This window comes from Mastigoproctus giganteus, chromosome 10 (assembly GCF_048544385.1).
Source record: "Mastigoproctus giganteus isolate SK-2022 chromosome 10, ASM4854438v1, whole genome shotgun sequence".
Taxonomy (NCBI): domain Eukaryota; kingdom Metazoa; phylum Arthropoda; class Arachnida; order Uropygi; family Thelyphonidae; genus Mastigoproctus; species Mastigoproctus giganteus.
The window spans coordinates 187762869-187789426 of NC_143584.1; the positions used below are offsets into that span (position 1 = coordinate 187762869).

The 26558-nt window shown below is 39.4% G+C and overlaps 1 protein-coding gene across 1 annotated transcript in view; it reads left to right on the forward strand.

The window, feature by feature from the left end:
• The window catches only part of LOC150079653 (medium-chain acyl-CoA ligase ACSF2, mitochondrial-like), a 214685-nt gene that overhangs the window by 20752 nt on the left and 167375 nt on the right, over window positions 1-26558 (forward strand). Inside the window, exon 2 of the mRNA XM_090382505.1 lies at window positions 11060-11237. Coding sequence (XP_090238631.1) covers window positions 11060-11237 — 178 coding nt within the window. The remainder of the gene's footprint in view (window positions 1-11059; window positions 11238-26558) is intronic.

Genomic DNA, 26558 nt, shown 5'->3' on the forward strand with positions numbered 1-26558 from the left:
TTGCACCCTTTCTATTTAAGTGTATCCCATCCCTGTAGAAGCAATCTCTCTTGTTAACAAGTACAGTCCAGGCTGAAAAAAATTCTACCCCTTCAGCCTTGCACAATCTTTCCAGGGCCGAATTGATCGACAAGGCTCTCATCATATACTCCCTCCTATCGTGTCTGGGCAGAATTGCAGACACTTTCAAATTCAACCCTACTTCACGGCTTTTTTTCAACAGTGACCTGTACTTGTTAAGTAATTCCGCTGGTCTCCTACTCTTAATATCATTAGTGCCAACGTGTACAACTATATCACCTTTTGTGCCCTTAAAAGATGATATCTGCTCTACAACGTCATCAACCCTTGCCCCTGGCAGACATACCCTGGTCCTGTTCCACCTATCCTTTTTACAAAGCATGTTCCCCGTTTCCCTGACAATTGAGTCACCAACAACTACTAGTTCCTGTTGGACCAGCGCATTCTGCCTTGGGGGCTGCCTCTGTGTTGCAAGATGACCAAGTCCAAGCTCTGGTGTTGATGTGGGCAGCTGAGAGCTTGATGGGCCCCTCAATTTATTTCCTTCGAGGGCATCCACCCTGTCCTTCAAGGTCTCATATAGGCCCATAACAACGCCGAGTTGTCGCCTAATTTCCTTGCACTCCTTGCATCGTGCACACACAAAGACATTCCCCATGGCAGTATCATGTCCCGTACCCGATTGCTCCGCAAACATCAAGCAAACAGTGCATCTTAAAAGGCCGTGATTCAGGGGGCAACCGCCCCCCTCAGTTCTCCCCTGAGTCACAGCACTCCCATTAGCTTGAGCCTTTTGCTTTGCTGCTCTGGTCAGAGTCATGATTTCGATTTAAATGTCAATAAAATTACAATTTCAGAACAAAACTAAAACCTTAAACTTGTATCTTAATAATCCTTCCTAATTCATTTCACAAATATACGTGGCCTCAATTCTAATCTCAACGATGTCCATTTCCACTTGCAGTCTGCCAAACCACATGTACTTTTTCTGACAGAATCTCAGTTATCGGTTGATTCGACTACTGCTCATCTCAGATGCCCAAATTATTCGCTGTATGATTCCTTTCACCTCAAAAGTGGTACTTGTGCATATGTCCGTTCTAATATTCCCTGTGAGAGACTTCGCAATTTCGAATCTCCTCTCTTTGATCTTCTCTGGCTTAAAATCTCTCTACCTCATTGCGTCAAATTCATCTGTTGTCTCTACCGTTCTCCCAACTCCACTAATCACTTAGAGCTCTTTGCAACTTGACTTTCTCCAGTCCAACTTTCCTAACAGTGAGGTAATTTTCCTTGGTGATTTTAATGTTCACAACTCCAGGTGGCTTCCGTTTTCTAGTCACACCGACCCAGCAGGTCGAAATGCTGAGGCTTTTGCAATTACTAATGACCTTTTACCTACATTTACCTACAAGAATATCGGACAATCCTAATCATACAGCCAATACGCTTGATCTTTTTCTCACAAACAACCCTTCTAAGCACACGGTCGAAGTGAGAGGTCCTTTAGGCACTTCAGATCACAACTTGGTGATTGTCTCTTCTCCAATGGAACCATTATCTCATTGCTATTCCCAAACTCGTGTTGTTTGGCATTACAAGAATTCAAAATGGGATGACCTGCGAGACTTCTTTTCTTCTTTTCCTTGGTCGGATCACTGTTTCAAAACTTCTGATGTGAACGTTTGCTCAGACCGTGTCAGTGAAATTATTCTTGCAGGAATGGAATCCATTATCCCACACTCCAATTTACCAATTTAAAATCTCGTCCCTTATCTAAACCTTGGTTTTCCAATAAATGTGCTAAGGCTGTCCAAGAGAAGAATGTTGCATATCGTAACTGGCTTGTTTCTAATTCCCCAGTTTCATTTTCTGCCTACACCAAAGCTCGCAACAATTGTAAAGCAGTTATTAATCAGTCCAAACTAGAGTTTGAACAGGCTAAGAGTAGAAAACTTGCTTCTTGCCCTAATGGTAGCCGAGCATTCTGGTCTCTTGCCAAAGCTGTTGGCCGCAACTTTTGCCCATCTCTGCTCCCACCTATGTCCAAACCAGATGGTTCTGTTGTCACTTCAGCCAAGGATAAAGCTGACCTGTTAGCATTCCATTTTTCTTCCAGCTCATGTATTACTGATCTTGGTAAAACACCTCCCTCCATTCCCAACCCGCTCCATTCAATGCCTCCTGTGGTCTTCCGTCAAAAGGATATCAGAAGGATTTTGAAGAATCTTGATGCTAAGAAAGCTCCAGGTCCTGATGGTATTTCTCCACTTGTTCTCAAAACCTGTGCTCCTGAACTTACTCCTATTCTTTGCCGCTTTTTTTCACTTTCTTATTCCAAAGGTGTTTTTCCTTCTGCTTGGAAATTTGCTCATATCCAGCCAGTTCGTAAAAAGGGTGACAAATCCCTCCCATCCAATTATCGTCCCATTGCAATTACTTCTACTCTTTCTAAAGTAATGGAGAAATCAATGAACCACCAACTCTTAAACTCCCCAGAAACCTTCCGTCTGATCAACGATCGCCAGTATGGATTCCGTCAGTATCGATCCACTTGTGATATTCTGGCTTATGTTATCCATTTATGGACTAATTCAATGGAAAGGTTCAGTGAAACACAAGTAGTTGCTCTTGACATCTCAAAGGCTTTTGATCGTGTTTGGCATAAAGGTCTTCTAAACAAGCATCCATCTTATGGTTTGCTAACTCTCTTTAGTAATTGGTTATCCAGTTTTCTTGTAATTGGTTATCCAGTTAGCCAGTAGTTGCTCTTGACATCTCAAAGGCTTTTGATCGTGTTTGGCATAAAGGTCTTCTAAACAAGCTTCCATCTTATGGTTTGCTAACTCTTTTTAGTAATTGGTTATCCAGTTTTCTCTCTGATTGCTCACTGAGGGTGATGGTAGATGGCCCTCTGTCTTCTAACTTCTCACCAATGCCGGTGTCCCCCAAGGTTCAGTTCTTTCCCCACTCTTTTCCTTTTGTATATCAATGACCTTCTTCCATTGACTGGAAATCCTATCCATAGTTTTGCCGATGATTCATTGCATTGCATTCAACTTTCCATTTTGAGAAACCTTGTCCTGCTCTATCAGCTTCAACTTCTCGAAAATCTGCTACCAATTCCTTAAATGCCGATCTTCAGGTAATTCTCCAGTGGGGCAAAGACAACTTAGTTGATTTCAACCCTTCTAAAACTCAGTTTTGTCTTATATCTAGCGAAAGGATTGTTCTGCTCCTATGCTTATCTTTAGTGACACTCCGATTTCTAGGCAAAATGATATATCTCTTTTGGGGATTATCCTGACTTCTAATTTCTCTTGGCACAAGCACATTACAAATATTGCTTCCTCTGCATCTAAAAAACTTGGTTTTCTCTTTCGCTCTCAGCGTTACTTTTTTTCCAAACAGCTGGTCACTCTGTATAAATTGCAAATCCGCCCTGCCATGGAATATTGTTCCCACATCTGGGGTGGTGCCCCCAAAACCTCTCTCAGGCTTCTTGATTCCATTCAGAAGAGGGCAGGTAGGTTAATTAATGATTCATCTCTAACAGAGTCTCTCCACTCGCTTTCTCATAGACGTACTGTTTCTGCTGCATGCCTCTTCTACAGATACTTCCATTGGCACTCTTCTTCTGAACTGTCTTCTATAATTCCCGCTCTCTCTCTTTCAAAACAGTCGAAACACGTGCCACCACCTGCCAACATCCATTTACTGTCCAACTTCAAACCCACAGAACCAACTTTTCATCTTCCTGATTTATTCATTCAACTGCCGTTTTTTGGAAAAACCTTGCTTCATATGTATTTCCTGAAAATTACAATCTACAGAAGTTGAAGTCCAATGTCAACAAATATCTTCTTTCGTCTTCTCAACCTCCAACCCAAGCACGATACTAAGTACTATAGGTTCTAATACCTCTTGTGTTTGGGGTTCACATAAAAAAAAAAAAAAATCGACCACAGAACACTTGTATTTTACAGATATATCATATAGAACTAAATGTGGCCTGTTTCTGATGCGTTTAAAGCCCTACAACAACAGAAGAGATTTCATAAACAAGGATAAGTTGTGGTGATTTGTGTACGGAGTTTTTCAGCCTTCATTTCGAATACCATATCAGCAGTTAAACACTGCACGGAACAGCCGCACTCTTCAACCGGAAAATCGTAGCCGATATTGTGAAAATATGGAAGAAGAAGAGCAGTTTGGCATGCAGAAACGGTCGTGCAATTCACAAAAAAAATAAAATAAATAAATAAATAAATAAAATAAAGCATGTATTTTCATGAAGGATCTATTGCTCCCAAGCCCCACATCTCACTGTCGAATGCTAGATGTCGTTTGCAGTGATGCCTGGCATCGGTCTCAAACTATGGAACGACTAAAATTATGATATTAGGGTAACCCGTAAATGATTACATCTACCCATATATTTATTTTGCCTGCTAATTGTTCTATGGTCAATTTGCCTGTTTTTCTGGACGAAAAAAACCAGTTTTTTTCACACAGTTTTACCACATACACACACACACACCCTAGCAGGCAGGAGTGGGCCGTTCCGAGGGTGAAATGGTTGCACTGTACCTGGGCGTCAATGTTCAAGGCACCTGTGTGCCACATACCGTAGGAATGCCCCTGCAATTTCTGAGATGTTCTTACCTGTGCGTTTGGCACTGACCACAATGTCATGGCCAAAGTCACTGAAATTTTTATCTTTCATCGTCTCACACTAAATTGCATACATGCAGAATCGTTACATATTTACCCAGTTTACATCAGCTGCTACGAACAGGTAATACAGTTATTGAAGGAGCGCTCCATTTCCTAAAGTAGAGACCATCTATTTCAAACCTGCAGTAAAGCTTTTTTTTTTTATTACAAACTCTTGAGTTGCTCAAAATCTTTTATTCTCAGAACTACATTCATAAAATTCATATTCATTAAGACCTCTTCCAGTCAGTGCCGGATTAAAGCACAGGCTAGCAGGGCTATTGCCCTGGACACCAAATTTTACAAATCATGAAAAAAATATATACATCCTTTGTAAAGGGGCCGCCGAAAAATCTTTCTACTTGGGGTGCAAAAAATACCTTGGTCCGGGACTGCTTCCAGCGCTAAAAGGCCCGTCACATTTACCAACCAATGGCCAGTAACCAGCACATAGTAGATCGTGGACTATCTAGTAGTGGAAAGCACCAGCTTGTACCCGATTACAACTACAGCATATACTGTACTGTACTGTTGTTATGTGCAGGGCCAGATTAAAGATGAAATAGGCCCCTTTAATATATATATATAAAGGTGATTCACTACCAGTGCGACAAACATGCAGGAGGTGTAGGGGGCACAAAGACGAATCACATAGCATAGCAGGGTCCGAAATGCCTTCGTCATGCGGTTGATGACGTTGAACGGGAGGTCGCATGAACAGCGATTCCGCTGGAAGTCAGCATTTGAGAACTGTTTCTGTTGAAGAAACCAAGTAGCAAAAGTCCTCCGGAGTGGATAATCCGCAGGCTCCAATGATTGGACGCGTCGCAGATGGTATGAACTCATTTGGTTTGTTGACGGTATCCTCCATACAGTCGATTGGGAAATACCCAATCGTTGGCCTAACGCTCAAGTACTTGTACTCGGATTGCCTTCTGCAAGACATAGAACATTATCCTCATTGTCTGGCGTCCTCGTTGTTCGCTCTCGATTCATGGTACCTCTCGTGAAACAACCAGTCTCACGTAACCTTTTCATTTAGCATTAGTAGAGGAATAGGATGCAAGAAAGCAAGCTTATGCAGCATCAGCCAAAAAAAAAAAAAAAAAAAACCACTCCCATTTCACCACTCCGTTCGTTCAAAATACCTATCCATCTGAGCCTTAAATTTTTTTAGGCTAACAACTTCCACAACAAGAGATGGAAGTCTATTCCACCAAACCAACTACCTGCTGGCTAAAGGCACATTTCCGTACATCTGTCTTTCCTCAATTTGAATTTATGCCCTCTCAGGTGATTAGTATGAGCAAGAGGAAGAATCCCATCGCCATTGAGCATGCTCAAGCCATTCAAGGCTTCATACACCTCAATCAGATCACCCCGCAGGTGCCTAGTCTCCAAACACTACAATCTGCAAAACTTAAGTCTTTCTTCGTAAGAGTAACCCTTCGTTCCATTCACTAATCTTGTTGCGCTTCTCTGTACTCGTTCCAACAGCTCTACATCCTTCTTGAAATGAGACCTCCAGACCTCTTTACAGTAATCAAGGTGTGGCCTGACCATTGCCTTATAAAAGGGAATAATCACCTCCTTACCTCTGCCAGAAAAATTCCTGTATATCATTGACAAGACACCATGAGCTACCCTTGCAGACCATCTGCACTTCTCAGAAAACTTCATATCTGCCTGCACAATTACCCCCAGGTCCTTTTCATTCTCTACCACTGTCAGTGTAGTACCACAGAGTTGATGTTACTCTGGGGTTACTGCTTCCTATATGTAGTACTTTACATTTGTCAATGTTAAACTTCATTTGCCACCTCTCACCCCATCTGCTCAACTTTTCTAGATCCTGTTGCAGCAGCGTACTGTCATTAGTGTCCTTAACAACCCTGCCAACCTTCGTATCTTCTGCAAACTTGGACATTAAGCTTGATATACCATCATTAATATCATTTATAAATACAGAAAACAACAATGGACCTAACACTGAACCCTGAGGGACTCCACTAATAACATTAGTCCACGATGAGCTGTGTCCATTGATTACCACTCTCTGTCTTCTCTCCCTCAACCATCCCTTTATCCATAGCAGCAATTTGCCTCCAATGCCACACTGCTCCAATTTGTGCAGCAGTCTTCCATGTGCAACAATATCAAAAGCCTTTCTAAGATCCAAATATTTAATATCAAAGTTATTTCCTGCATCCAGTTCTTTTGTGACTGCATCATAGTATCCAATCAAATTGGTCAGGCAAGACTTTCCCTTAACAAATCCATGCTGTGTCTGAGCTATAACTGAAGTCTTATCTAGATGGTCCTGGAATGCTTCTTTAATCAGTGCCTCCATTAATTTTCCTGGAACAGAAGTTAAACTCACAGGTCTATAATTACTTGTGTCAGCCTTTGTTCCTCCTTTGTGAATTGGGGTCAGATTTTCACATCTCCAGTCTATGGGCACCTCCCCTAAGTCCAAGGAAACTCTCATAATTATGGCTAAGGGATTGCTTACTTCCTTTGCTGCCTCCTTTAATATAACTGTATAGAACCCATCCACCCTAGGTTCCTTTCTTGTGTTTATCTTCAACAATTTCTCCTCTACTTTACTCTCAGTTATTACAAGATTATCTAGCTTACTGCCAGAGTTGAATACACCTCTGGCAATCCCCTCGATGAATAACTCCTCATGTGTGAATGTTGATGCAAAATATTCATTTAGTTTGTTAGCTACCTGAGCAGGATCATCAACAATTGAACCATCAATATCAAGTGGACCAATCTGATTCATCCCCTTCCTTCTAGAGTTTACATAAATAAAGAACTCTTTGCTGTTTTTCTTTGCATCCTTTCCCAAAGATTTCTCGTAATCTGTCTTCGCCTGCCTAACCTCCTTTGTAACTTGGTTACAGACCAGCTTATTTCTATCATAGGCTTCTGTGTCACGTTAATTTATATGTATCCCATGCATTTTTCTTCTGTGCTATGTGACATCCATTTAGGCCTAAACCTTGAACAATATTTCTTAGTTGGTATGTAAAGCCTAGTAGCTTCCAAGATAAGTTCTTCGAATTCTTCCCATTTTGGATTTGCTGGTGGTAACATCATCAGTTAGTCCCACTGTAGAGATTTTAAATACTGTCTCAGACCATCATAGTCACCTTTACAAAAGAAAAAACCCTTCCCTTTACCCCTGATGGTAGTTACCTCTTTGAGTAAATCCCACTGCAGCACACTTTGATCACTGCCACCTAGTGGTTCCTTTATCCCCAGATTCTTAATGCACGAAGAATCACAACTGATAATCAGATCAAAAGCATTACTCCTTCTAGTTGCCTCCCGCACATGCTGATGTAGAAAACAATCATCCAATAAATCCACAAAAGCCTTGCTAATGTGTGACTGACCAACCCACAAATTCCAGTCAATATCTTGGAAATTAAAATCCCCCATTATAAGACTCTGATGAACTGGCCCACTCTATTTCCCTGTACAGTTTATTATTATACTTATCAAAGTCATTAGGCCTATAACACACTCCTACTCTCAATTTTGATCTCCTAATGCTTATGTCACACCAAACTGACTCAACACTGCACTGTCCAGCGATATCGACTGGCTTCACTTCCTTGGATTTTATTTGTTTCTTAACTAATAGCATAATTCCTCCTCCCTTCACCACGTCTCTGATATCCCAACAATATCTGCCGTTGATGTTTTGACCAACACCTCAAATTCATCAAATTGATTTACCAAACTCTAGCATTGGTGTATATGCAAGTATATATGCACCTGTTCCTATTCTTAGCTAACCTAACACAATCCATGTGTTTACTTGTACCACAATGACTCCCAGCAGTCTCTGAAATATCCTGCATCTTGTTTTCCAGGCTGCTGTTCATTCCAATAGAAGCAGTGCAAGAATCACTTTCACCTCTGCCAGTGGCTACTGTTAATCTATTAGTCCTTGTATCCCCCCAAGCTAGCAGTTTTCCAACCCACCTAACACTACCCCGATATCATCAGCAAATATTCTTGCACTCTTTCTATTTGAGTGTATCCCATCCCTGTAGAAGCACTCTCTCCTTTTAACAAGTACAGACCAGGCTGAAAAAAATTCTACCCCTTGAGCCTTGCACAATCTTTCCAGGGCCGAATTGATCGACAAGGCCTCATCATATACTCCCTCCTATCGTGTCTGGGCAGAATTGCAGACACTTTCAAATTCAACTCTAATTCACGGCTTTTTTTCAACAGTGACCTGTACTTGTTAAGTAATTCTGTCGGTCTCCTACTCTTAATATCTTTAGTGCCAACGTGTATAACTATATCACCTTTTGTGTCCTTAAAAGTTGATATCCGCTCTACAACATCATCAACCTTTGCCACTGGCAGACATACCCTGGTCCTGCACCTTACCTTATGCTGCACCAGCCAAAAAAAAAACGTGGGAAAAAAATTTCCCACGTTACCCCGAGAAAGGAATCACCAAGAAATAGAAGAATGATGATATCCAGCTCAGGACCCTTGCTATGCCAAGCCCATACTCACCAGATGTGAGCCCCTGGGGTTATTGAGATAGTAGAGAAGTGTTCTTTGAAATATGCTCAGGAACTTGTACATAGAATGCAGAATTCACTCTCTCTTCCCTTCAGGTATAAAATTCCTTGGGAATCATAATGTTTATCAAAAAACATGGTTAGTTCATCTTGGTCCCCAACCTTCTGTACACAAAACCTTTTGAGCATTGGTGATGATTTTGAAGTCCAGTGCATGTTGTAATGCTTTGCCTGTCGGTTGTACTGAAACACCCAGCACTCATTTTCAGTGACAATACAGTTGGGGATATTAGTATTGTTTTGACAAGTCTGGATGAAAGCGTCACATTATGATACTCTTTGTTGCTCCTGCTCATTCATGAGGCTATATGGCCAAAATTTTGCACAGACCTACCTTTTCCCTAAATCTTCATACAGAATTTGATAATTGTCTTCTTTCTTATATCCAACTCATTAGCCATCGTTCTGAAGGTCAAATGATGATCTCTTGCCACAATTTTCCAATCTTTTGCAACTCTGTCCTCATTTCGAGAAGTTGATGAAAGCCCACTTCATTGTGAACATCTCACATCCATCTTTGAACTACTTATATCATTCAGACACACTGGTATGACTGAACATTTCATTATCATAAGAAGCTTTTAACATTTCATACGTTTCTGTTGCAGATTTTCCCAGTTTAAAGAAAAATTTGGTAATAGCTCATTAGCTCATTACTCCATTGCAAAATTGTGACACCCAATGTTAATGCTACTAACGAAACTAGTTATTACTTGCAACTTGTCAGCCTACTGGACAGTTTCTGTACCACCATCTGTTGTAGGAAGTTTGAAATACAATGTGTTACTTCCATTTATTTTCAAACTCATCAAACATGACGGCAACAGAAACAGTCCAGGAACTTTATTTCCACATCTCATGTGTCATGAAAAGTTATTCATGGTGAGTTTGGTTTACTGGTGAGCCCTTTCTTCCAATCAATAATGCTCTCTGGCTTTATGACATGATGTATCATCTGGAATCAAGCTGTTTATGTGCATGCTTCACATTTCATGTAGCTGTTACTGACACACTCTCCTTAAATCAAAGTGTAGGTTGAAGGGTGCAGTTTTTAAATTTGCATTTGCTTTCCAACAGGTCTAAAGTAGTTTTAATTTTCAAAAATTAATTTAAAATATATGTTTTTAATATAGAACATAGTTTTTCATAATTCTGTTCAGAAAAGATTGAAAATATAATTGGCATTAAAAATATTACCAATTTTGAATTTTTTTTTTTTTTGCTGATTTTTCAAAATATAAACAACCATCAACTGGAATGACACTAGTGAAAAGGGTGTAACATGGCAGCAATAGGTTTCATGTGTTTCATGCAGACAAGGTGTCAAATAAATATGGGCATAACTTGAAAGGCATGTTGTAAGATAAGTGTATTATAGCAGGATGTACTGTCTGTCTATTATTTGCACAGTTCCAAGGTCTCCAATGCTGCTTTGTTCCGTGGGGAAGACTCATAAAAGCAGTTATAATTAGTGGTAGGTAATATTACAGCAATATGAATTGTAACGATTTTAGCAGTCAAGACAAACCTAAAATATTGTGCTATTTTTTTTTTCAATATATCTTAGATGTCCCATTCACTGCTTCACAAATCTTCCCAGATATTTAGTTCTACCATTTTCTTTATCAACCAAGTTAAATAACCATAAATATATTCAAAAGTTTTAGGCAAATTAAATTGTACTCTCATTTTATTATTTCTTATAGTCATAAATGTACTGAAGGACGAAAATTGAGCTACTGTTATGGACAAAGTGAGCTTTCTCTGCAAGCAAAAGTACTGGGAGAAATTCTTGAGGAGGCAGCTGATACAGAGGGAGATAAAATTGCATTTATTATATGTCACCAACAAATTAAAAAAACATTCAGTGAATTTAGAAATGATGTAAGTTTAGTTAAAATTACTGTAAATTCTAAAACTGTTCTGTTTCTTTTTTTAATGTTCACCTCTTTAAATAAAAGAGTTAAATGAAGGGCTGAAAAGTAAGATAAAATAGTTAAATTGCATAATTATCCACCTGGAAGGGTCAGGGAAGTCCATAAGTTTGTTTGATATGTATATTAGAGAGCATGGGAGAGCCCATTTGAGAATCTAGTGGAGAGGTACAGATTTGTAATTTCATTACTGATCATACCTAAGTTTTTTGGTAAGTGATGAGAATGTATGCTCACTGCTGGGGAGAGTGAGAATAACTCAAAAATTTTGGACTGTGGTATTAATGTATACATTTTACATAATAACACTGTGATTGACATTTAACCTGTTATAGATTTGCCATTTTATGCAGTGAGTGTTTTGACCAGTTGGCATTTTGAATCCTTTGGTGTTTTGGTCTATTATCATTTCAATCCATTTGTAGATTTTATTGTTGGCTCTTATGACTTTTGGCAGTTGATTGCCTTCTATAAATCTTGTGGGTTTGTCTGGGTGGCAGCTGTATGTTAGATACTATGCAAATCAGAACTTATTGACTTTGAATGTGGAATAGTGGTTGGATGCCACATCAGTAACCTTTCCGGGGGTGAATGTGGAATGATAGTTCAGAAGTTGCATTTGCAGTCACAGAAAAGTTACTAATGCCACAACAGTAACTTTTCTGTGGATGCAAATGCAACTTCTGAACGTTCCTAAATCTGCTGTGACAGATGTTATTCAAGGATACAAAATTGTAAGTGATACTTTACCTCAATGGGAAAAATGGTCTGGATGGCCTTGTAAACTTGTGGAATGTTTGATGAACCATAAAGAATGTATTTTGTGCCTTATGCATATTGCCATGGGAAATATTTTGGTGCAGGTCTAGGAGGCCAGAGCAACATTCATTAGTACCATTAGCCACCTGTAGGGAGCTAAATAGCCTAGGATTCAATGATGTGAATATTCCCATTAGTCCAATATCATGGTTGCAATGCAAAATGCATTTGGAATGGTGCTATTCCCAACATTCATGGAGTCTAGAACAATCGCAGAAGTACTATGGAGTAACAAATCTCGCTCCACAATGTTTTGTTCTGATGGACATGTTTAAGCGTGAATTGCTGAGAGAGAGAGTGCTTTCTGTCAGTGTATCATATTGATCCTGAAGTTTGGTGAAATGGACTGATAGCATGGGGTTGTTTCAGCTGGTTCAAACTCAATTGGTTGATGGTAATGACTAAAACTCTGAAATTCTGCAACTTACTTGGACATTTTGGATAATCTTGCTACCTGCACTGTGAGAGAGCTATATAAACAGGTCCTTTCAGTATTAGTTCAATAGTGTTCCTTATTATAAAGTGAAGGTAATACAGGATTTTTTTGTGAACAGTAACATCAAAAACTTGGATTGGTTGGTACAAAGCATGAACAATCAACCTCACTGAATGCCTACAGGACAAACTGTAAGTGTTCGGGAAATTTTCAACCTTTCAGAGTTATAATTTAATTTAGCATTAGCATTAGCATTAGTAGAGGCATTTAATGCAAGAAAGCAAGCTTATGCAACATCAGTCAAAAAAAAAAAAAAAAAAAAAACAACTTCCACTTCACCCCTTCATTCGTTCGAAATACCTGTCCAGCTGAGCCTTACATTTATTTAGGCTATCAACTTCTACGACAAGGGATGGAAGTCTGTTCCACTAACCAACTACCCGCTGGCTAAAGGCAAATTTCAACTTGACTATCCTACATCTGTCTTTCCTCAACTTGAATTTATGCCCTCTCAGGTGATTATTCTGAGCAGGAGGAAGAATCCCATCAGCATTGAGCATGCTCAAACCATTCAAGGCTTTATACACCTCTATCAGATCACCTCGCTAATGCCTAGTCTCCAGACACTGTAATTTGCAAAACATAAGCCTTTCTTCGTAAGAGCACCCCTTTGTTCCATTCACTATTCTTGTTGCCCTTCTCTGCACTCATTCCAGCAGCTCTACATCCTTCTTGAAATGAGGCCTCCAGACCTGTATATAGTATAGTACTCTAGGTGTGGCCTGACCATTGCCTTATACAAGGGAGTAATCACCTCCTTATCCCTGCTAGAAACCTTCCTGTATATCATTGACAAGACACCATGAGCTACTCTTGTTGCACGTCTGCACTGCTCAGAGAACTTCATATCTGCCTGCACAATTACACCCAGGTCCTTTTCATTCTCTACCACTGTCAGTGTAGTACCACAGATTTGATACGTTGCTCTGGGGTTGCTGCGTCCCATACGTAGTACTTTACATTTGTCAATGTTAAACTTCATTTGCCACCTCTCAGCCCATCTGCTCAACCTTTCTAGATCCTGTTGCAGCAGCATAGTGTCAGTAGTGTCCTTGACAACCCTGCCAACCTTTTTATCGTCTGCAAACTTGAACATTAAGCTTGATATACCATCATCAATATCATTTATAAATACAGAAAACAATAATGGACCCAACACTGAACTCTGAGGGACTCCACTAATAACATTAGTCCATGATGAGCAGTGTCCATTGATTACCACTCTCTGTCTTCTCCCCCTCAACCACAGAAGCAATTTGCCTCCAATGCCACACTGCTCCAATTTGTGCAGCAGTCTTCCATGTGCAATAGTATCAAAAGCCTTTCTAAGATCCAAGTATATAATATCAAAGTTATTCCCTGCATCCAGTTCTTTTGTGATTGCACCATAGTATCCAATCAAATTGGTCAGGCAAGACTTCCCCTTAACAAAACCATGCTGTGTCCGAGCTATAACTGAAGTCTTGTCTAGATGATCCTGCAGTGCTTCTTTAAACAGTGCCTCCATTAATTTTCCTGGAACAGAAGTTAAACTCACAGGTCTATAATTACTTGTATCAGCCTTTGATCCTCCTTTGTGAATTGGGGTCACATCTTCAACAATTTCTCCTCCACTTTTCTCTCAGTTATTACAAGATTCTCTAGCTTACTGCCCGAGTTGAATACACCTCTGGCATTCCCCTCGCTGAATAACTCCTCATGTGTGAATGTCGATGCAAAATATTCATTTAGTTTGTTAGCTACCTGAGCAGGATCATCAACAGTTGACCCATCGATATCAAGTGGACCAATCTGATTCATCTCCTTCCTTCTAGAGTTTACATAAGTAAAGAACGCTTTGCTGTTTTTCTTTGCATCCCTTGCCAAAGATTTCTCGTAATCTGCCTTCACCTGTCTAACCTCCTTTGTAACTTGGTTACAGATCAACTTGTATCTATCATAGGCTTCTGTGTCACGTGTTAATTTGTATGTATCCCATGCATTTTTCTTCTCTGCCATATGTCTCATTAGTTCATCTGACATCCATTTAGGCCTAAATTTTGAACAATATTTCTTAGTTGGTATGTAAAGCCTAGTAGCTTCCAAGATAAGTTAAAAATAAAAATAAATTTTCTGTTTATACTCCGGGACGACCAAACGGGCAGAGGAGTTCACAAGATAGAGAGAATACAAGAAACAGCACCGTATTCAGCAGTCACGGGCTTGAACCCTGGTCACTCAAGGCGCGTGCACTTTTGCCCTCGTGCCTGACCACTAGGCTACGGGGAAGTTTGTTGAATGCATCCCATTTTGAATTTGCTGTTGGTAACATCATCAGTTGGTCCCACTGTATAGAATTTAAATACTGTCTCAGACCATCCTAGTTGCCTTTACGAAAGCAATAACCCTTCCCTTTACCCCTGATGGTAGTTACCTCTTTGAGTAAATCCCACTTCAGCACACTGTGATCACTGCCACCTAGTGGTTCCTTTATCTGCATATTCTTAATGCATGAAGAATCACTACTAATAATCAAATCAAGAGTATTACTCCCTCTAGTTGCCTCCCGAACATGCTGATGTAGAAAACAATCATCCAATAAATCCACAAAAGCCTTGCTAGTGTGTGACTGACCAACCCACGAATTCCAGTCAGTATCTGGGAAATTAAAATCCCCCATTATAAGACTCTCTGATGAACTGGCCCACTCTATTTCCCTGTACAGTTTATTAGAAGTGTAGATGATTTCACTAGTCCAGTAGAGGAGTTAACCGAACAAAAAGTGGCCATGCTGCAACTTAGGTTAGATGAAGCAACAAAAACTATTTTAGTGGAGCGGCAGTAAGTATTCACATTTTATGGTTTTTAATTAATGTTTTAAAATACAGGGTTACTATAAACTAATGAGAGTAGTGCATGTGATTAAGTCCTTTGGTCACATGCACTACTCCTATGGTCAGGATGTCCAGGCAAGTAAGTAAAGGGAGACAACATTATAGGAGAGTGATTGACTACTGTCAGATTAATCAGAGAAACCCAGTAAGCTTTAAATTATATTATATACATAGTTTATCTAGATCGTAGGTATAGCGTAGCTTAATTGTCGGCGCTCACCTCATAGTGGTCTGCTTGGTTTGATGAAACTTGTAACAGGTACATAGTGGTTGTAAAACCTTTAAATTCTGATTGGGCTATTCGTAACTTAAAGTAATTATGAATTTTAAAAAAATTTAAAAATTTACTAAATTATGAGCTTTAGAAAGTGTTAAAATTTGCCTAAGAAAAGAAAGTGCACATTCCCTTCCATAGCTGTCTTATTAAAATCATGTATTCAAAATAAATAAAAGTGAGATAAAAGCTAATAGCTGCGCATGAGCAACTTTCAAAACTGTCCTCAGTTAGCTATAGTGGGAAGAGAAGACCACACAAAGTATGTTATATAATTAGGCCGCCGTAGCCTGGTGGTCAGGTGTGCGGGTGCATAAGTACACGTGCCTTGAGTGACCAGGGTTCAAGTCCGAGACTGCTGAATACGGTGCTGTTTCTTGTATTCTGACTATCTTGTGAACGCCTCTGATCGTTTGGTCGTCCCTGAGTATAAACAGAAATTTTTTTTTTTTTACTGGTTAAGTTCCCGAAATGCATTTCAGTGCACGTGGAAACTTTATACGTGCTAAATTCCAAATAGGGGAGAGTTGATTGGAACCTTCATGTTTAATATGTTGAACGATGTGTGGCACTTAAACCATTCAATGACGAGAGCCTCATTTTGAAGAATTTTATAACTGGAATTCAGTTTAACTACTGTAATAGCCAAATTGATGCGTGGGTTATGATTATAAGATTGAACATGTGTTAATTCTATACCCAATAAATTAGATTTGAAGCTATTAAAGTGGTAGGCACGTGTATTAGAAATTTTTGAAGTTCCAAATTTAGCAGTTGTACTACCAATGTAACATGCATTAGCATTAGTAGAGGCATTTGATGCAAGAAAGCAAGCTTATGCAGCATCAGCCAAAAAAAAAATAATAATAAATAAATAAATAAAAAATAACCACTTCCACTTCACCCCTCTGTTCGTACGAAATACCTGTCCAGCCGAGCCTTAAACTTATTTAGGCTATCAACTTCCACGACAAGGGATGGAAGTCTATTCCAGCAACCAACCACCCGCTGGCTGAAGGCAAATTTCCTCACGTCTATCCTACATCTGTCTTTCCTCAATTTGAATTTATGCCCTCTCAGGTGATTATTCTGAGCAAGAGGAAGAATCCCATCAGCATTGAGCATGCTCAAACCATTCAAGGCTTTATACACCTCTATCAGATCACCTCGCCGCTGCCTAATCTCCAAACACTAATTTGCAAAACGTAAGCCTTTCTTTGTAAGAACACTCCTTTATTCCATTCACTAATCTTGTTGCCCTTCTCTGTACTCGTTCCAGCATCTCTACATCCTTCTTGAAATGAGGCCTCCAGACCTGTATACAGTACTCTAGGTGTGGTCTGACCATTGCCTTATACAAGGGAATAATCACCTCCTTATCCCTGCTAGAAAAATTCCTATATATCATCGACAATACACCATGAGCTACTCTTGCAGCCCGTCTGCACTGCGCAGAAAACTTCATATCTGCCTGCACAACCACCACCAGGTCCCTTTCATTCTCTACTACTGTCAGTGTAGTACCACAGAGTTGATACGTTGCTCTGGGGTTGCTGTTTCCCATATGTACTACTTTACATTTGTCAATGTTAAACTTCATTTGCCACCTCTCAGCCCATCTGCTCAACCTTTCCAAATCCTGTTGCAGTAGCATAGTGTCAGTAGTGTCCTTGACAACCCTGCCAACCTTCGTATCGTCTGCAAACTTGGACATTAAGCTTTATATACCATCATCAATATCATTTATAAGTACAGAAAACAATAATGGACCCAATACTGAACCCTGAGGGACTTCACTAATAACATTAGTCCACGATGAGCAGTGTCCATTGATTACCACTCTCTGTCTTCTCCCCCTTAACCACCCCTTTATCCATAGCAGCAATTTGCCTCCAATGCCACACTGCTCCAACATGTGCAGCAGTCTTCCATGTGCAACAGTATCAAAAGCCTTTCTAAGATCCAAGTATATAATATGAAAGTTATTCCCTGCATCCAGTTCTTTTGTGACTGTATCATAGTATCCAATCAAATTGGTCAGGCAAAACTTCCCCTTAACAAAACCATGCTGTGTCTGAGCTATAACTGAAGTCTTGTCTATATGATCCTGCAGTGCTTCTTTAACCAGTGCCTCCATTAATTTTCCAGGAACAGAAGTTAAACTAACAGGTCTATAATTACTTGTGTCGCCCTTTGATCCTCCTTTGTGAATTGGGGTCACATTTGCACATCTCCAGTCCATGGGTACTTCCCCTGAGTCCAAGGAAGTTCTCATAATTATGACTAAGGGTTTGCTTACTTCCTTTGCTGCTTCCTTTAATATAACTGGATAGATCCCATCCACCCCAGGTGCCTTTCTTGTATTTATCTTCAACAATTTCTCCTCCACTTTACTCTCAGTTATTACAAGATTCTCTAGCTTACTGCCAGAGTTGAATACACCTCTGGCATTCCCCTCGCTGAATAACTCCTCATGTGTGAATGTTGATGCAAAATATTCATTCAGTTTGTTAGCTACCTGAGCAGGATCATCAACAGTTGACCCATCAATATTAAGTGGACCAATTTGATTCATCCCCTTCCTTCTAGAGTTTACATAAGTAAAGAACTCTTTGCTGTTTTTCTTTGCATCCCTTGCCAAATATTTCTTGTAATCTGCCTTCGCCTACCTAACCTCCTTTGTAACTTGGTTACAGATCAACTTGTATCTATCATAGGCTTTGGTGTCACGTGTTAATTTGTATGTATCCCATGCATTTTTTTTCTCTGCCATATGTCTCATTAGTTCATCTGACATCCACTTAGGCCTAAACCTTGAACAATATTTCTTAGTTGGTATGTAAAGCCTAGTAGCTTCCAAGATAAGTTCTTTGAATGCTTCCCATTTTGCATTTGCTGTTGGTAACATCATCAGTTGGTCCCACTGTATAGAATTTAAATACTGTCTCAGTCCATCGTAGTCGCCTTTACGAAAGCAATAACCCTTCCCTTTACCCCTAATGGTAGTTACCTCTTTGAGTAAATCCCACTTGACAACACTGTGATCACTGCCACCTTGTGGTTCATTTACCTACAGATTCTTAATGCATGCAGAATCACTACTGATTATCAAATCAAGAGTATTACTCCCTCTAGTTGCCTCCTGAACATGCTGATGTAGAAAACAATCATCCAATAAATCCACAAAAGCCTTGCTAGTGTGTGAGTGACCAGCCCCCAAATTCCAGTCAATATCTGGGAAATTAAAATCCCCCACTATAAGACTCTCTGATTTACTGGCCCACTCTATTTCCCCGTACAGTTTCTTATTATACTCATCAGAGTCATTAGGCCTATAGCACACTCCTACTCTCAATTTTGATCTCCCAATGCTTATGTCACACCAAACTGACTCGACACTGCACTGTCCAGCAATGTCAACTGGCTTCACTTCCTTGGATTTTATGTATTTCTTAACAATAGCATAACCCCTCCTCCCTTCCTATCCTGTCTATCCTTTCTGTAGACATTGTACTCCCCAAATTCCAGTTCTGCATTCCTTATATCTGTGTGACACCACGTCTCTGTAATACCCACAATATCTGCCTTTGATGTTTTGAGCAATACCTCAAATTCATCAAATTTATTTACTAAACTCCTAGCACTGGTGTACACGCAAGTATACATGCACCTGTTCTTTTTCTTAGCTACCCTAACACAACCTATGTGTTTATTTGTACCCCAGTGTTTCCCAGCAGTCTCTGAAATATCCTGCATCTTATTTTCCAGGCTGCGGCTCATTCCAATAGAAGCAGTGCAAGAATCACTTTCACCTCTGCCAGTGGCTACTGCTAATCTATTAGTCCTTGTATCCCCTCCAATCTAGCAGTTTTCCGACCCACCTAACACTGCCTCGATAGCATCAGCAAACATTCTTGCACCCTTTCTATTTAAGTGTATCCCATCCCTGTAGAAGCAGTCTCTCCTGTTAACAAGTACAGACCAGGCTGAAAAAAATTCTACCCCTTGAGCCTTGCACAATCCTTCCAGGGCCGAATTGATCGACAGGGCTCTCATCATATACTCCCTCCTATCGTGTCTGGGCAGAATTGCAGACACTTTCAAATTCAACCCTAATTCACAGCTGTTTTTTTTTCAACAGTGACCTGTACTTGTTAAGTAATTCTGCCGGTCTCCTACTCTTAATATCATTAGTGCCAACATGTACAACTATATCACCTTTTGTGCCCTTAAAAGATGATATCCGCTCTACAACGTCATCAACCTTTGCCCCTGGCAGACATACCCTGGTCCTGTTCCACCTATCCTTTTTACAAAGCATGTTTCCCGTTTCCCTGACAATAGAGTCACCAACAACTACTAGTTCCTTTGGGACCAGCGCATTCTGCCTTGGGGGCTGCCGCTGTGTTGCGCGATGACCAAGTGCAAGCTCTGGCATTGGTGTGGGCAGCTGAGAGCTTGATGGGCCCCTCACTTTTAATCCTTCGAGGGCATCCACCCTGTCCTTCAAGCTCTCATATAGGCCCATAACAATGCTGAGTTGTCGTCTGATTTCCTTACACTCCTTGCATCGCGCACACACAAAGACATCCCCCATGGCAGTATCATGTCCCGTACCTGACTGCTCCACAAACATCAAGCAATTAGTGCATTTTAATAGGCTGTGATTCAGAGGGCAACTGCCACCCTCAGTTCTCCCCTGAGCCACAGCACTCTCATTAGCTTGAGCCTTTTGCTTTGCTGCTCTGGTCAGAGTCATGATTTCGATTTAATTTCAATAAAATTTCAATTTCAGTACAAAATTAAAACCCTAAACATATCTCAACACAGTTATAACGCTATATTTATGTTTCAGTATCGAGTGTTATGTACGAAATCCCTTTATATAACTTCCGTATCAAGTTAAGTATTAATTATTTATTTTTAACTAATTATTTATGTTACGTAACCCAAGTCGTTATATGTATAGTTAAAAGTACAATTTAATTGACAATGAAGTTCAACAAGATTAATTATCTGATTAATTGACAATATTATGTACTATACTATATTAAGCTTACGCTATCTATTTCGCTTGACAGTCTGATCGACATCTAATCAAATATATAATGTTATTATAATCCTGTGTTGTATACTCATATGTTGTCCTGTATGATTTAAATTTAGAACCTAATTTATTATAAGATGTAAATATTAACTTGATATCTGTGTTCAAATTTTAACACTTTTTAAAGCTCATAATTTAGTAAATTAAGTTATAAATAGCTACTAATTATAGCTACTAATACTTAGTTTAAGTTACAAATAGCTACTAATCAGAATTTAAAAGTTTTATAACTGCTATGTACCTGTTGTGGGTTCATCAAACCGAGCGGACTGCTGTGGGGAGAGTGCTGATAGTTGGGCTACGCTATGCCTATGATCTAGTTGTTACATCACAGCACCTGGTATTTCCCTTTATTACATGTTTACAGTGTTAATATCAATTAATCTCCTTGTTTCACTAATGTACATTTTCCTGTAACTACACGTGTTTTTGTAGGTAACATGTATACCTGTAGTTAAGCTAATTGAGTGTCTCAAAAATCATTATAAGAGATTCTAGTTTTGTTTATTGGTTTAAATACCACATTGTATTTGTTACATATTCTCTTGATACTTGATATTGTGACTGCTTTTTTGAATTTCTCTATGCAGCATTTTCTTACCTTTTCTGTAATGAGGTAACATTTCTGTAATTTTCCACCTATTTGTGTATGGTTTTTCAATGTTCCATGAAAACCTATTGCTAGAAAGGGTAATGGAAATGTGTTTAAGTTCCTTGTCTAATTATTTTGGACCACAAACTCTTACTGCTCTGCCCATTTCTTTCCTGAAAACCTTGGCATGGTGCATATGCCTAGCACATATCTTCATTTAGTATTTAATTCCTTCTGTATATGTATTGCTTCTATGTGTGTTTTTTTGTTTTTGGTGGAACATCTTATTTGCATAGGAATGAAATTCTTCTCCCCTAGGAGAAGATGCCTTTTTTTTTTTTTTTTTTTTGGTTAATTCACTTAATAAAGACTCACATATAACATAGTCAAATTCAACAATATAAATAAGTGTCTTGTAGTTAAATTAACCTTAACATAAGTGTCTTGGAGTTAAATTAATCTTAACATATGTTGAATCGGAGTTGTCCAAATAGCAAATCAAACTTTGTCTTATAGAAACTTCTTCCCTCCCTGTATACTCTTTACGTTCATTATTAGGGAGTAACGGAGTAGCTTATTTTCATTGGTTCTAACGTTATCTCTTATGTATTGGGTAAAAGAGGAGAGCTGAACAATAATGGCAGAAAATTACATAAGTTTCCCAAACTTGACCGACATTAAAAAAATTTGAAGTGCAGGAAACATAATTTTCTGCCATTATTGTTCACTCAATACATAAAGGATAACTTTAACACCTAATTACTTTTTTAGTTTATGGTATTCACTCTCATACTCCAAGTAATTATAATTTTAGTTTTGAGAATAGTGCCTTCAGCCTTTCTTTCAGCAGATGGCATTTTTTCAAAATCTTCAGAATGCCCATATATTGATAGAAACTCAGTATAATGTTCTTCAGATTTCCATGATTGGGAGTTAGTGTATCTAATCATTAATGACAACTGATCATCATTTAAAAATCAGGCATAGAATTAAGTGTTATACAAAAATATTTAGTCATTTTTACTTGCATAGCAATTTCTGTGAAGGCTTTCTTCCCCATAAAATCAATATTTTATGAAGTGATGAGCGAAGACACTGCTGCTTGGATTGTCTATTGTGAGCTGTTCTTGGCTAAAAATTGGTCATATGAACCCATCAGTTTCATTATGTCTAAGATATTACCATTGCAAACCATTTTATACTTTTGTTACTGCCAAAAAATGCCAGTCCTGTTAAGAAAGTAACTATATACCACAGCCATAATTCTTTTAAAAATTTCCATTATATATATTCAGGATTGCACTGGGCAGCTAAAGCGCTATCAATGCGATTAGTCTTCATTAACTTAGCAGCAGTAGTTGATGGAGGCATGGAAACAATTTTTCAGTTGTGGACTGTATTGGTTTTATCGCTCAGAGAAGTAAAACCGTCAACATTAAATGCATGTTGGAAAAGTGTACGGCCAGAGTCGGTTCATTCAGGAAATATGTTCGAACCGGCAGAAAACGGAATCAGTGCAATAGTAGAACTTGCTAAGTTGTTAGGAGGGGAAGGTTTTGATAATGACTACTGAAGCCTTCCAGTTGATAGAATCGTCCCCCCCCCCACACAGAGTGGAAAAGACCTGAGTTTGAATCCTGTCGATGATGGGAGGAATATTTATTGGTCTTTCATGATGTGGCTGAGTTAATCATCTCAGGCAAGGGGAGCATGGTTTTTCTTTTTGAAACTCTCGTTTTTCATCCAGCAAAACAGAAAATCGACCTCTGAATGCAAGCAGTTTATATTATAGACAATATATACAGAACAACATGGCCTTAGTTGCCGGTGCTCATAAAAAAAAGATATGGTTACTGAAGATGCTCAAGAATTACTGGTAGAAAAAGAAGCTAGCAAAGCGCATTTGGTGGATATGGCATTGGAGGTAAACCAAATCAATTCAGAGGATGATAGAGCAGATGAAAATTCTGAACTTCAAAATTTTACACTAAAAAGCATACAGGAAGACATAAAGTTAGCTGAGCAATTAGATCTTATTTTTCAAATGCAGATTCTTTTGACTGTTGCTATATTGTTTTTCTATTGCTAAATAATAGCAATATCAGTCAAAAACATATGAAACACATTATCAAGTTTAATTCACATTGGGAAACTTTTGTAAAAAGTACCAGAATTATAAGAATTCTATTTTTTTTTATGTTGCATAGGTGACTTTTATTGCATATATAGTATTGTAACCCATATTTAGGAAGCTGTGTGTATTACATATATAGTGTGATTCAGGAGGAATAGTAGATGTTCTGGGAGGTTATAGAGTCGATTGTTCTGAGTGGGAGGGTTCATATAGGCATGTATCCCATTCTCAATGGATACAGAGATGCAGCTGTTTGAAACTGGAGTGCACAGCTTGCTGAATCAGATGTGACAAAGAAGCAGTTATAACCTGATGCTGTTTGGTGCTAGAAGTGTTGTTCAGAATGCTGCACATCTTCACGCAGGTGGAATATGCTGATATAGTGTTTGTCTATCATTTACGTGGTCCAAGTGCTCCTGCTGCTTGTAGAGAATACCATCAATGGTTTCCTAACTGGCTTCAAAAGCGTTTACTAGTTTTTCCACCAAACTGCATGAGACTGGTACAGTTCCCCGCACTCATGTTTCTTCTGAATGTACAAATGAACAAAATGTGAATGAAATAGAACACATTCTTAAGTCGGCAGAATGCAGTCCTACTGTTAGCACATGAAGAATTTCTACACATACTGGTGTTCCACAGACAAGGCGAGCAAACGTTATGTGAGCACAGCTTATACCCATTTTAGCATTAGCATTAGCATTAGTACAGGCATTTGATGAAAGAAAGCAAGCTTATGCAGCATCAGCTAAAAAAAAAAAAAAAAAAACCACTTCCACTTCACCCCTTTGTTCGTTCAAAATACCTGTCCAGCTGAGCCTTAAACTTATTTAAGCTATCAACTTCCACGACAAGGGATGGAAGTCTGTTCCACCAACCAACCACCCGCTGGCTAAAGGCAAATTTCCGCACGTCTATCCTACATCCGTCTTTCCTCAATTTGAATTTATGCCCTCTCAGGTGATTATTCTGAGCGAGAGGAAGAATCCCATCAGCATTGAGCATGCTCAAACCATTCAAGGCTTTATACACCTCTATCAGATCACCTCGCTGGTGCCTAGTCTCCAGACACTATAATTTGCAAAACTTAAGCCTTTCTTCATAAGAGCACCCCTTTGTTCCATTCACTAATCTTGTTGCTCTTCTCTGTACTCGTTCCATCAGCTCTACATCCTTCTTGAAATGGGGCCTCCAGACCTGTATACAGTACTCTAGGTGTGGCCTGACCATTGCCTTATACAAGGGAATAATCACCTCCTTATCCCTGCTAGAAAAATTCCTATATATCATTGACAATACACCATCAGCTACTCTTGCAGCCCGTCTGCATTGCTCCGAGAACTTCATATCTGCCTGCAAAACCACCCCCAGGTCCCTTTCATTCTCTACTACTGTCAGTGTAGTACCACAGAGTTGATACGTTGCTCTGGGGTTGCTGTTTCCCATGTGTAGTACTTTACATTTGTCAATGTTAAACTTCATTTGCCACCTCTCAGCCCATCTGCTCAACCTTTCCAGATCCTGTTGCAGCAGCATAGTGTCAGTAGTGTCCTTGACAACCCTGCCAACCTTCGTATCGTCTGCAAACTTGGACATTAAGCTTGATATACCATCATTAATATCATTTACGAATACAGAAAACAATAATGGACCCAACACTGAGCCCTGAGGGACTCCACTAATAACATTAGTCCACGACGGGCAGTGTCCATTGATTACCACTCTCTGTCTTCTCCCCCTCAGCCACCCCTTTATCCACAGCAGCAATTTGCCTCCAATGCCACACTGCTCCAATTTGTGCAGCAGTCTTCCATGTGCAACAGTATCAAAAGCCTTTCTAAGATCCAAGTATATAATATCAAAGTTATTCCCTGCATCCAGTTCCTTTGTGACTGCATCATAGTATCTAATCAAATTGGTCAGGCAAGACTTACCCTTAACAAAACCATGCTGTGTCCGAGCTATAGCTGAAGTCTTGTCTAAATGATCCTGCAGTGCTTCTTTAACTAGTGCCTCCATTATTTTTCCTGGAACAGAAGTTAAACTCACAGGTCTATAATTACTTTTGTCAGCCTTTGATCCTCCTTTGTGAATTGGGGTGACATTTGCACATCTCCAGTCTGTGAGTACGTCCCCTGAGTCCAAGGAAGCTCTCATAATTATGGCTAAGGGTTTTCTTACTTCCTTTGCTGCCTCGTTTAATATAACTGGATAGATCCCATCCACCCCGGGTGCCTTTCTTGTGTTTATCTTCAACAATTTCTCCTCCACTTTACTCTCAGTTATTACAAGATTCTCTAGCTTACTGCTAGAGTTGAATACACCTCTGGCTTTCCCCTCGCTAAATAACTCCTCAGGTGTGAATGTGGATGCAAAATATTCATTTAGTTTGTTAGCTACCTGAGCAGGATCATCAACAGTTGACCCATCGATATCAAGTGGACCAATCTGATTCATCCCCTTCCTTCTAGAGTTTACATAAGTAAAGAACTCTTTGCTGTTTTTCTTTGCATCCCTTGCCAAAGACTTCTCGTAATCTGCCTTCGCCTGCCTAACCTCCTTTGTAACTTGGTTACAGATCAACTTGTATCTATCATAGGCTTCTGTGTCATGTGTTAATTTGTATGTATCCCATGCATGTTTCTTCTCTGCCATGTGCCTCATCAGACATCCATTTAGGCCTAAACCTTGAACAATATTTCTTAGTTGGTATGTAAAGCCTAGTAGCTTCCAAGATAAGTTCTTTGAATGCTTCCCATTTTGCATTTGCTGTTGGTAACATCATCAGTTGGTCCCATTGTATAGAATTTAAATACTGTCTCAGTCCATCGTAGTCGCCTTTACGAAAGCAATAACCCTTCCCTTTACCCCTAATGGTAGTTACCTCTTTGAGTAAATCCCACTTCAGCACACTGTGATCACTGCCACCTAGTGGTTCATTTATCTGCAGATTCTTAATGCATGAAGAATCACTGC